Source organism: Gracilinanus agilis, chromosome 4 (assembly GCF_016433145.1).
Source record: "Gracilinanus agilis isolate LMUSP501 chromosome 4, AgileGrace, whole genome shotgun sequence".
Lineage (NCBI taxonomy): Eukaryota > Metazoa > Chordata > Mammalia > Didelphimorphia > Didelphidae > Gracilinanus > Gracilinanus agilis.
The window spans coordinates 326,985,411-326,998,960 of NC_058133.1; the positions used below are offsets into that span (position 1 = coordinate 326,985,411).

Below are 13,550 nucleotides of genomic sequence, written 5' to 3' on the forward strand. Positions count from 1 at the left end.
GAAGGCAAATATAATTATAGTCCCAGGAAGGGAAACCAGATAGAGCACAAAACTTTAGAATTAGACTAAGTATTAAGTGTCAAGATAAAACTGAATAAAATTAATATTGTGGTACAGGGAAACGTAGTAAAGACAAGAAATTCAGGCATGAAAAAAAGGACTTTTTGGAATGGAGCAATAAATAAGGTGATAATATTTTTGTCCTTAAGCAAAGATAAGTTGAAAACTAACCTCTGTTACTAAGAAATAAGTTACATGAAGTCTTCCATAAAGTTGCCTTAGAGATGTCAAAATCTAATGTGGCTCTTCTAAAAATGTGAAGTACCATGTCATTTAAGGGATATGATGGTAAGAGGTCAAATAAACATCCTAACCCTTCTTGGCCTTTTAGGACCAAATCAAAAGTTAATTGTGGGTATCATTATAGGATTTTCCTAGTAGAGAAATCCAGCCTCTTAAAAAGGGGAGTTATTAATAGGCTTGCTCAATATCAAAAACATTTATAGTCATCCTTCGCTATATTGGGGTTCACTTATTGCGGCTTCACTGTACTGTGGGTTTTCAAAAAAAAAATCTAATTCTATATTGTGGACTTTTCACTATATTGCAGGATTTTGCAGCTGAATACCATACTATACACAATGGCAAAGCAGTACTCCACTACCACTTGCGCAAGTTTGCCAATGTGAGATTGTATATGCACACTACTGGCTGACAGACTAAAAGGTGACCAACCATAGCCCTGTGGCTCTGTATCCTGGGCGCGGATTGGCTCAGTGACTGAAGCATCGGTCTGTTTGCTCACCCGCACTGTCCCCATACATTCAGCATCTCTCCTGGTCCATTTCACATTGATGTCTGATTGCTGTGAGTAGTGATGCTCTGCGGTGTTGTGTTTTTGTGAAGTTTTTGTAAAAGTATGAATTTAGTTCAAGCCCTAGGCCACCCAAATGTTCTGCACCTTCTAAGGCTTCTGGTGAATCTAAGAGTCAGAGGAAGATGCTTGCCATCAAAGAATAATAAAATGAATATAATGCTGCTACTTTACAGAGAATCATGTTTGTTAGGGCTTGGTGATGATTTATTAATTTTTTTTTTTTTTGCAAAATTGTCAGCCAGGACAGTATTATATAGTGTTTGGCAGCATCTTAAGGAGTAAAATTTCTATTCTATTATTCTATTTATATTACCTAAGTAAACACAAATCTGTTTAAGGTTTTACCTGATGCGTAAATAATTTGATTCTTAGCAAGATCTCTCTCTTTTTTCATCTTTTCCAAGTCCACTTCAAGAGCTTGTTTGTCTTGTTTCAGAATTTTAATCTCGTCTAATAATTTGTTTTTTTCTTTCTGGATATTCAAAGAAAAAAATAAATCCAAGTTATGTCAAAGCACAGACTCTTCAGAATAATTTGCAAATTGCTAAAATAATTTCCTTGGCTGACTGCAGTATTATTATATAGAAATTTGAAACACAAGTTTAAAAAAATTTGTTAAAAATTTTGTTTGAACCTCCTAACATAATTCAGTTTTCAAACCCTATAAATGACAGCATAACCCTATTTAGTGGATCTTATGTGGGCCAAGCCCACAAAGTAGAGAGGAAAGAATATTATATTTGGAATCAGGGGCCTGATTTTGATTTTTGATTCATTTATTAGATCTAAGACGGGGAAATCACTATAGCCTCCCTTAGTCTCAATTTCCCAACTTTAAAATGAGGTGATTAGACTAATGCCCCTTCTTTTGGCTCTAAATCCAATAATACTTTGATCTTAATTTTAAGTGGTCCAATTATTCTACAAACTCCTGAGTGCAGGCCATTTCCCTATGAGAGAGTATTGTGTAAGAGTAAGAAACTTACAGTTGTTTTTTTTAACTCTTAACTTCTGTGTTAGAATCAAGACTATGTATTAATTCTAAGGCAGGAGAGTGGTAAAGGCTAGGCAATGGAGGTTAAATGACTTACCCAGTGTCATATAGCCAACAAGTGTATGAGGCCATAGTTGAACCTAGGATTCCCTGTCTCCAAGCCTGGCTCTCTATCCACTGAGCCACCTACGTGTCCCCTAAATTTAGAATTACTAGAGTGCTTTCTTCAGTAATCTTTTTTTTTTAAAGCATAGAGTCATTGCCATTGTTTGGTAATAGTTACCCTAAATATCTCTAATCAGTTTCTTTGGAAGAGAGCCAAGGTCAAATGTCAATTATGAATGGTGGGAGAGTTGCCTGCTCCACTCATGCTCCCTCTTTACTGCTAATGAAGAAGGGATGAAGCATATGTTATCATAAGAAATGATGGTAGGCAAGGAGCTTTCCTCAGTTGGTTGCTGTATTTAGCACCATCTCTTTTCTCATACTACCATATTAAAAATCAGAACTTGAGTTTATACTTTTAACAAGCTTGCTGAACCTCTGCTGTAGGTGTTATACAGTTCCTGGAGATAATATCCACTTCTGCTAAATTTTCTAATTTTTAAGACTTATTTATTTGTGAGGAAGACAGCAATACAATTTTAGACAAACAGGATTATCTTGGATCTATTTTTTTCTAGTCTTAATTTATCTATATATGAAATTGTAAGTTCTATAATTTGATTAGTGTGGCTTAAAGAGTTGGTCTTACAATCAAAAGACTTAGCTCGAATCTTGCCTCTGATACAAATAGGCTGTGTGATTTTGAACAAGGCACTTAAACCCATACCCTCAACCCCACCTCTGACTCTGTATAAAACTAAGAAGATAGTGCAATTACTGATCTGCATTGAAAGAGGAAGTTTATTTACTTAGCTGGTGGGTTTCCTCCTTCTACCAATGAAATTACAGGTCTGGACATTAAAAAAAATACAGCACATCCTTTCTATAGATAAACAAGAGATACAGTCGTGTTTTGCTTTATGTAACAATAACGGCTCACATTTATAGAGTGCCTTAAGGATTTCAAATGCTTTATTGATAATATATATTCCTAAAAAATTGCACATGTTTTACCTTTTGTAAGTGTTACTTAACTTACATTCAAAAACACCTGCTAAAAACATTGTTTTAATGAACCTCATAATATTAATTTTGTAACATATGTGTAATGTTTTATAAAACAAGATCACTGCATTACTTTTTTCCTCCTGTAGTAAATCTTGATCACTCACAGATTAGATTTCCTTAAATTGAGATAAACATGCACTACAAACATTTTCTACCAAAACATATCTCCTCTATAAAGGAAAAGTCTGATATAACTGTCTGAAAGCATTAGTCCTATTACCTCAAACTGGTATTAAAAATTTTTCTCAGTCATTAATTTTTCAAATGCCATGAATTCAAAATGGTTACTACATTTCATGACTATGAACTCCTTTGACTACACTATGAATGTTTTATTTCAACAATTTATATGTTGATGAGTTTGTTTTTACATTATCATTTCCCAATGCACCCTTACTTAACTCCACCTACCAATAACAGTTTTTCCTTGTAACAAAGAAAAACATTTAAGCAAAACCCACTCACAAAGCAACGTTTAACTGACAATTTTATGGCATTCTACTCTCTTATTTACTCTACTGGGAGGCAGAAAGCATGTTTTGTGACCTGTCTTCTGAGATGAGAACTTATCATTGCGATTAATCTGAATTTTTCTGCCTTTTAGTGTTGTTTTCATTTACACTCTTGCAATCATTTTGCATATTTGTTCTCACAGTTCTACTTTCTCTCATCTGCCTCAGTTCATGAGTCTGTTTATTTCTATTAAATATTTATATTCATAATTTTACTTACTATTTAATAATATTCTATTACATTTAAGATTCACAATTTGTTTAGCCCTTCCCCAACTGATAGAAATCCATTTTGAGGGGTTAGAATATTAGGAAGTTCTTCAATAAATATTTTCAGATGCAAGAGACCTTTCTTTCTGACTTTCACTCTTTGGGGTATATGCTCAATAGTGGAATCATTGGGTCAAATGTCTAAGAGATGAATGACTTTTCTTGCAAAATTCTAAAATGTTTTCCAGAAGAATTGAACCAATTCACAAATCTAACATTTAATATGCTTACCTTCACAAAGCCACTATCAACAAAACAGAAATATCAACTATTTCTATCCCACCAAGCTGATGATTATGAAGGAAAATATCAGAATTGTTTTAATTTTCATTTTATTATTAGTGATATGAAGCACTTTTCTTATGGTTGCTAATCATCCACATTTGTAATTTTAAAAACTGTTCATATCTTTTGATCATTCATAGCTCTTGGGCTTAAATTTTTGGATCCATTTCTTGTTCTGGATATCACACTTTTATTGGATTTCCCCCTCCTTAGCAGTTTCTCTTGTTAGTCTAGGGTTGCCCTATATTTCAGCAAAAGCCTTATAATATTATATACCTGAATTGTTCTCTTTTGTCTTTTATGGTCTCATCTCTCATTTTCTTATGAATACTGCTCCTAAATACAGAGTGGAACAGTGTTTTCTCCTATTCTCTTTACTTTTTTTGAATGATGTGACTGTTTGTGTTTGGGCCACTTAACCGTTTGGAATTAGTTGTGACATGTAGTATAAAAATCCTAAATGAAATGGATTTTTAGCCAAACTCCTCTCTAATTCTCCCAGTAGTTCTTGTTAAATGAGATGTTCTTCCCCCCAGTGATACATGTTCTTCAGTTTATTGAACACTGGTACTGTTTTTGTAAGTTAGTTTATTCTATTGGTCTGCTGCTTCTGTTCTTTTTAAACAGTATCAAATAGCCTTGGTCTTTTGAGCAGTGTGTGAGATCTGATAATACTAGGCCCCCTTCATTCATTCATTCTTTCTTGCATTCCTTTTCTTTATATTCTGTTGAGATACTTTAGTTCCAACAATAGCAGATTTTGTGTGGATTTTTAATATGGTCTTGACTATTTCTAATTGGGATACTTTTTAGGCTACTCACCAGTGTTGTTCGAAGTTCTGCAAGCAGTTCTGTAAAATTCTGGTTTTTGTTTGACTCTGAATCTTGAACTACTCGAGATGAGAAGCTGTTTTTATGCATCTGTTCTCTAATTTAATTAGAAAATATATCATTTTAATATTTTTATAATTTTAATATTTATAAATATTTTATAAATACATTTATATATATTTTATAAAAACATAATCATTTCTTTCTTAGACAAAATATTTTATTTATCAAGACAATTATGAAAAGTGAGTCTCAAAAAAGAATCTCAGTTCAGAACTAGTGTCATCTAATATAGTAAACAAAGGTGAATATAGTAAAACAATTTTATCTTTTAAGACTATATCTTGACCTATATATATTCTATATATTCATATTAATGTTGAGTTACTAATATTTATGATATGAATATATTAATAAATTAAATGAACTACAACAAAGTACCTGATAAATAAGGGATTAAATTAAGAAATTTAAAATGCTAAATTTGTTATTATATCTTGGCTCCTTTAAAACAGATAATTCAGATATTTTATAGGGTAAATCTCAGTTAACTAGAATATATGATTTATCAAAATGTTCCAATCCCCTAGTTTTCTGGTTTTCAAATTTAGAATTTATAACCAGTTCACTTCCAGAAGAATGAGATAGTTAATATTTAAAATTATAACACAAAACACAAAATTAAAATGAAATGGTATCCATTTAAAAGAGTAAAAGGGATGGATATTCTCAAAACATTAAAATTAAGCAAATCCTAACACTTTGGCCATAAATATGGCTCTATTTTGGAGGCAGAAAGGATAACAGATAAATGTATTGAGTTAAAGGGATATATCATATTGACTCATATTTCCTCTACAACATAACCTATTTTTAATTTCCCTATTTTAAAAAATAAACATAACTAAAAACTCTGCCTTTAAAACTCTGTAGCTCAGTGAATTGAGAGCCAGGCCTAGAGAGATGGGAGGTCTTGGGTTCAACTCTGGCTTTCAGATGCCTCCTAGCTGTGTGACCCTGGGCAAGTCACTTAACCCCAATTGCCTAGTCCTTACCGCTCTTCTTGGAACCTTGGAACCAATACATAGTATTGATTTTAAGATAAAAGATAAGGGTACCAAAAAAAAAAAAAAAAGAAAAGAATGATTTAACTATATAATACTTAAGGGGGGGTGGTATCAGGAAGACTAGCAAAAGGCCTTCTGGAAGCTGTTCCATGTGTTTTGTCACATGTGCTCTCTAAGCTTGTGCAACTGTAGATATTATCCCTTTCAAAAAAGTAATTAAATCTGATCGACTAAACTGATAATCAAACAATCATGGTGGGAAAAATACAGATAGTGGCTCAGGAGCCACCTAAAGAGCCAGTCTTGATCTGGGTCCCCAACATATCAGTGTGAGTGTAAGTTGGAATAGTAGTTTCAGAGGCATATGTTACAATGTGGTATGATTAAAAAAAAACTTAGTACTTAATAACAAACAAACAAGCAAATAAACGTAGCATGGTTTTATGAAATTTGTCAAGAAATCATTTCAGGATTAATGACATCCCTTCTCAGGAATGCATGTAAACTCAAATATGAATATGCTATACTAAAACAATAAGGTTCTAAACTTATACTACAGACAAGATGAATTAAGTATTAATATTTAGAACATAGTTTCACTTAGCATTAAACTGCTTATTAAGTGATAAGAGGATAGAGTCTAAGAATTTAAGAAGTACTTACTTTAAGGAAGCCAACTCGGTCAATAAACACTGATTTTCTTTAAAAAGTCTTTCTTCATTTTTCTTATTTTGTATCTGAAGCTCTTTCACTTGTTTATATAATCTTTCATTTTCCTTTTGAAAAAGAAAATTACACATTGCTTAAAATCTAGTTGCAATGCTACAAGCTATACATTGCAAAATACTTTTTTAAAAACTTTAAGCTTTTTCTATTTTATTAACAGTGATTTGTCAATCTTTGAACAAAAATAAACAAAAATTATGTTTGAATTTCAATATCTTGAGAACTACACATTGAAATTGACCTTGTAGTTTGTTTGTTTGTTTTTTTAATTGGATTTCATTGGTAGAGGAGAATACTCTTGAGAGGAAATTCTTTCTACCAATGCAATTCAGCATCTACTCTGCAAGGTCTTAGAGAATAAGTTGGGATGCTAAGGGGTTAAATGACTTGCCTAGTGTCACAGCCAATTTATGCCAAATTGAACTTAAATCTGGAGACCCTCGATCTATATCATACTGCCTCAAATTATAGATATTGACTTCTCTCAAATTAAGAAGAAAGAAGTACAGGGGCAGCTAGGTAGCACAGTAGATAGAACACCAGGTCTAGAGATGGGAGGTCCTAGGTTCAAATCTGACCTTAGCTACATGATCCTGGGCAAGCCACCTAATTCTCTTTTCCTACCTAGCCCTTGCTGCTTTTCTGTTTTGGAGTAGATACTAAGACAGAAGTAAGGGTTAAAATGGAAAAGAAAAAGTACAGTTAAGGTTAAGGAGAAGTTCTACAACTGTTTCAAGGGATTCTACGGTGATGATCCACTTACCATTGTTCACTTTTCCCATTTGTTGTTTGAAAAATGTTTGAATATATTTGAACATACCTTTTTGAGATTGTGTGTGTGTGTGTAGAGGTTCTCAATGTCACTCTGTGCTTGTAAGTCATTATGAGTATGACTGAAAAGATGATGTTGGTGATTCACATTTACATAACTTTTAATTTTACAAAGCAATCTCTACATGCCAGCCTTTAAAGATAATCTGAGAATTATTTCCACTTCACAGATGATTGGAAACTTCACAGAGAAGTCAAAGAGGGTGACTTAAGTCAATTACAAAGGCATCTGAAGTGGGATTCAAATTCAAGGTTCATGCCTTTCTACTAATCTATACCACCTCAGCCATCATAAAATATGAGGGTTTAAGGGGTTGTTAGAGTCAGAATGATCATCTAGTATACAATTCCTCTTAATTTTATGAAAGGAAACTGAAACCCAGTGAACTTAAGAGACAATCTCTCAGAATGGGATATTAGAACAGAGTTTTTCTTAAACCAAGTTTAAGTCTTGGCTCTTTCACTTTGTGACCTTGCCAAAAATTAGATTACTTTCCTGAATCACTGTTTTCCTATTTGTAAATGAGAAAATTAAGGCTGGAGGATATTTAAGGTACCTTCTAGCTCTAAATTCTGAGTCTTTGTTCTAGGAAAGATTTGTTACCCATGTAAAGAGGGAAAGAACAAAGTTCTTTCAGATCTTTCAGATAATTAAACAGTATCAGAAGTGGAACAGGCCTTTTTTTAGTACATTACTGGTAGGAAACATAGAATACAAAAGTGACTAAGAATTTTTTTTCTGTGATCTTCAAATTGTTCTCTCTGTCTCTCTGTCTCTATCTCTGTCTCTCTCTCTCCTCTCCTCTTCTCTTTTCTTCTTTTCTTTTCTCTTCTCTCTCTCTTTCTTCCCCCCCACCCCCGCCCCATCTCAGAACTGATACAAAGTTGGTTCAAAGTTGGTAGAAGAGCAGTAGAGGCTATGCAATTAGGGTTAAATGACTTGTTCAGGGTCACACAGCTAGGAAGTATCTGAGGATAGCTTTGAACTCTAGGCCTGGCTCTCAATCCACTGAGCCACCTAGCTGCCATCAAATTTTATTTTTTCTTAATGCTACTATATAATCAACAGTAATTTGAATTTAATAAATGCTAATAATTTAACTTTCATGATTATGGTTTTATAGTAAAAATAGAGTTGGCTTTATTATATGCTAAATGCCTGGAGAAGAAACAATGAGTTTAAGTGATTGTTTTACTATCTACCTGAAGGCAGCTAAGTAAATTAAGGGAATAGTGCCTAAACAGAACTTACTAGCTTCTGGGACATACCTGGTATAGTTAAGTCCATTTCTGTTGCAGTAAATATTATAGTCACCCATAGGCCAAATGGTATTATAGAGGTATTACTGGAAGGGTATTACCATGTGACTTAGCACCTCTGACAGGTTTTATGCTTGGCCAAGAAGAACAAAAAAGGAATTGGAAGATGAAAGAAAGAAGGGAAAAAAGGGAAAGAAACATCTAGAAGTGGCAGAATGCCAACCATCAGATGCCTCAGTAGCAATTTAGTTATACTGGGATATTCTCCTATTTAATTCAATGATTATTATTTTTTTTTGTTCTATAACAGAACATATGCTGGTAATTTAGTTAACTGATTAAATAATGATTAACTAATTAACATGTTTTGTTGTAAAAACTCAGTCATTAAAGAGTATCCTTTCGAAAGTATGTTAGAAAACTAAAAATCTCCTTCCCACAACAGTTTCTAAGAAATATTTCAAAATGATTTATCCTAGAGCCACTGAGGCCATTCGAAATTTCTGCAAAGTAACATATAAATATTTTAAGATAATTCATTTTAACAAAAGATGAGAAGACAACTCCACTATCATAAGAATTACTATACTTGCTGATATCCTTGAAGAAGGGTCTCCTGTTCTTGGATTTCTTTTTGGATTTTTTTAATTTTTTCTTCGGAGATGAGACTAGCTGCTTCTTCAGCATCAAACCACTTGAGCTTTTTGTTTGCCTCTTCAAAGCTATTCAACTTTGAAAAAAGCACAAAACCTGTTATATTTGGGGGAGATGATTAAAGGGGTAAAGAGAAATGAAGAAAAAGTATAACAATCTTGCACTTGCCTTTATATTATGATACTTGGGTATTATCCTATCATATTCAGGTTTTGTGATAATTAAAACAATACCACCATTGGTCTTAAGTCACTTTATGGAATTAACACTGAAATGTTTCATATTTTCTTAGGTTAAAGCTCATTCTAACTCCCTAACTTAAGACTGTTTTTTTCTGAAAAGCACACTTTATCAACAAATAGTTATTAATCATCTATTGTGTTTAAGGCACTTGGATATAATTTGTTCAGGAAGTTTTGAAATGATATCTGGCAAAAAGGAGCTAGATAATACAGTGGAGAGAGTGCTAGGCCTTGGATCAGAAAGACCTGAGTTCAAATCCAGCCCCAGACATTTAAGTAGATATGTGATCCTGGGCAAGTCACTTAACTGTATTTGCCATAGTTTCTTCATCTGTAAAATGAGCTGGAGAAGGAAATGGCAAACCACTCCAGTGTCTTTGCCAAGAAATGGGGTTATGGAAGTTGGACAAATGACTGAGATGACTTAAAAACAATAAAAAGCAAAACTGTGATTTAATATTTGGAATCTAGGTAGTAAAATCATACAATTGATAAAATGTTATATTCAAGCATTTCTGGCACTTCTAATATCCTGTTTGGTTAGGGTTATAGAAGGTAGCTCGCATTTACAGAGCACTTCAAGTCTGCAAAGTGCCATTTCATGTATTATCTCATTTGATCCTCTCAAAAACCTCAAAAGATAGGTGGTATTATTATTCCCACTTTACAGATGAGGAGACCAAGGCATAAAAAATTAAGTGAATTGCTCTGGGTTACACTGCTAGTAAATTTTCAAGGCTAGATTTTAACTTGGATCTTCCTGACAGCAAGTCTAGTGGCCTATCCCTATCCACTATATCATTTACCCGTAGAATATATTTTATACCAAATGTGATTGCAGCTTATGCAATTAGGAAACTTTTATATACACGCTCATGTATATACACATGTATGAACATATACATGTGTATATACACACATAAAATATTTATTGGATTCATATTTCCTAAAATAACTTTTGTACTTTCTATACAAAGTTTTAAAAATGAAAATGGGAACAGAAAAACATATTAAGATTTTATAAAAGATAGGAGAAAATTAGTTCATGTATGCTATGCAGACTATATAAAATATTCTCATTAAATCCTCCCTAAACCCTACTCCAATTATGTGGGGTTACTCTGGCATCTCAACTTAAAATGCACTTCACTGGCCTGAATGTGAAGAGTTCTTACTATGTATATTCATTAATGAAATGGTTTTGACTAAATAAATACCTGATTTTTAGACCCTAAGATACGCTGGGTTCCCTGCCTCAAGTAGGAACCAATTCCACTTAACTATGAAATAACAAAATTAATCTGACCAGTTTCTTAGGCATGTGAGCAAGTTGTAAAGGAGAAAGAAATAATGTTTTCTACTTAATGAGGATTGACCCTACTAACAACCAATAGGACACCATCAGAGATGAATTACTGTGGACTGTCTAACAAGGGGAAGTTTCTTAGGAGACGTGTCCAAGTTTTATGTGGAAGACTTGTTATATCAGATAATACTAAATGGAAAAGGTCAAGAAAAGACATAGAAGGGAGTATAGGTTCCTTGATGGAAGAAAATAATAGACCAGTGGCTAGAATACCTTGGCTTGAAGTATATAATTATCTTGATTCACTCTAAGAAGTTCTTTTTTTTGTTGTTCCTTTAGTTCTTTCATCTTATTTTCAAGTTCCTTCTGTTTCTCTGAGAAGGTAGCTTTAAGTTGTTCAATTAAGGCTTGAGCTCCACTCCAATTTTCTTCTGCCTCTTGAACCCTTTTTAGCCAATACAATTCTCTCTCTGGGTTTCCCATAGAACATAAAATGGAATCCTATTTATAAAAAAAAAATAATTTTATATAGTAGATTCATATAAATGGTTGGAATATAAAGAATGAGCATAAAACAACATAATGGATAATTTTTCACTTCAAAACAAATGCTAAATAATAATTATTTCTCAATCAGTTTTGGCATTTATTCTATTTTAGTAGTTTTTTTGAGAATATAAAAGTATGATGATTATTAATTCACTACTTACATCCTGATACTGTATATGGGAGTCTCTTTCTGGAGGAACTGGTATCTGAAGGTTATTAACAGGTGGTTTATTAGGAGTTGTTAGGCAAATTTCAGATTTGGTCACTGGTTTATTGGTCGCTCCAGATCTTATTAGCTTTGTTGCAAATAAAGTTCCTAATTTTTGCAAAAAGAAAAAAAAAACACTCACATCATTACCAAACACAAGGAAACATAAATATTTTCCCAATGTGTATTAATAAAATTTTGATACAGGTAAAATGAAAGTGGTGGTACAGCTAAAATGCTATAAGCACTGACTCCATGTGTATTTAACTTTTGGGAAAGATTATTTCAAAATCTCTGATTTTAAATTAAACTAGTTATAATTTAAAGCTCACTCAGAAATTTTGCTGTTGGAAACATGCACTGCCTGGAAATTATTATGGATGGTCAAATTTTCTCCATGCTTAAAAGAGGTTTCTATATAGAACAGTAAAGTATGGGTAGGCAAAAGTCTGGGTTGGAATTATGGACTATTCAAACTGGGAACTCAGTTATCTAGCCCCGAACTCCTTCAAAGTAGGAATCCTATTTATAATACTCATGATGCATTTATTCAGCTTCCATCTGAAGACATTTATGGGCAAGTAACTCAATACTTCCTAAGAAAATTTATGTTACTTTGGACAAAATTGTTAGAAAGTTTTCCTTATACTGAGACAAATTATATCTCTTTTTAACTGTAATTCATTGATCCTATTTAAAAGCCAAACAGAATAAGATGAACTCTTCTTTCATGCAAAAATTATTCAAACAATTGGAGATGCCTAGCAAGTTCTTTCTTTCCCAAACTGAAGATTCCCAGATCCTTTGATCAGCTGGCACTGTTGACAAACTAGCACCACAGTCACTTCTCACTATTCATGTCAATTCATGCCCCCAATGAGACACAATACTACAGATATTGTGTCACCCAGGAAGAGTATAACAGGATTATCTCCTTCTTTTCTCTGGCTATCATATTTCTGTTTGAGCAGCCTAAAATTTAGAATCAGTTCCAAGGCAGAAGAATGGTCAGGGTTGGGTAAATGAGGCTCACAATGCTAGGATGTGTCTGAGGTGAGATTTGAACCCAGGACCTCCTCTCTCCAAGCTGTCTATCCACTGAGCCACCTAAATGTCCCCAAATAGATGTTTTTTTTAAATGAAATTATTTCCAGTAATTTCTCTCCATCTTGTACTTGCTCAGTTAAATTTCTGATCCCAAGTGTTCTAGTCTACGAAGGCCTTTTTGGATATGTTTTCTGAATTTCACTGTATTAAGCATCCCCCATTCAATACTATCATCTGCAAATTTGCTAAATATTTATATTTTTTATTCAAAGCAAAAAAATCATAGATTAGAGAGATGGAAGGGACACTTAAAAGGCCCCAGATTACATTTTTTCATTTTATGGATGAAAAAAGTGATACATAGAAAATTAAATAATTTGATGTTGGTCCTATAGCTACTAAGTGTATAGAATGGGATCTGAACTCAGGTGTGACTCTAAGTTCAGTGCTCTATACCAGTGATGGGCAAACTGTGGCCCCCTGAAATGTTCTATCTGGCTAGGAGACATCATTCCTAATCTGACAAATACAATGAGTAGGATACAATACAATGAAATTTAGAAAGAGTTGCCTTAGAAACTTTGTATAGTTGTTTGCAAGTTGTCTCCTCCATTAGAAGAGTAGGGATTATCTTTAACTGCTTTCTGTATTTCCAGTGCTTGGCATGTAGTAGATGCTTAGTAAGTATTTACTGACTGATATACTGACAATAAGCTCA

At 33.2% G+C, this 13,550-nt stretch overlaps 1 protein-coding gene across 1 annotated transcript in view; it reads right to left on the reverse strand.

Moving 5' to 3' along the window:
- CEP162 (centrosomal protein 162) overlaps positions 1-13,550 on the reverse strand; it is a 116,099-nt gene that overhangs the window by 39,890 nt on the left and 62,659 nt on the right. The window contains exons 14-19 of the mRNA XM_044676320.1: positions 11,739-11,893; positions 11,302-11,529; positions 9,416-9,556; positions 6,673-6,785; positions 4,934-5,039; positions 1,223-1,349 (exon numbers count right to left, since the gene is read on the reverse strand). Of these exons, the coding sequence (XP_044532255.1) occupies positions 1,223-1,349; positions 4,934-5,039; positions 6,673-6,785; positions 9,416-9,556; positions 11,302-11,529; positions 11,739-11,893 (870 nt within the window). The remainder of the gene's footprint in view (positions 1-1,222; positions 1,350-4,933; positions 5,040-6,672; positions 6,786-9,415; positions 9,557-11,301; positions 11,530-11,738; positions 11,894-13,550) is intronic.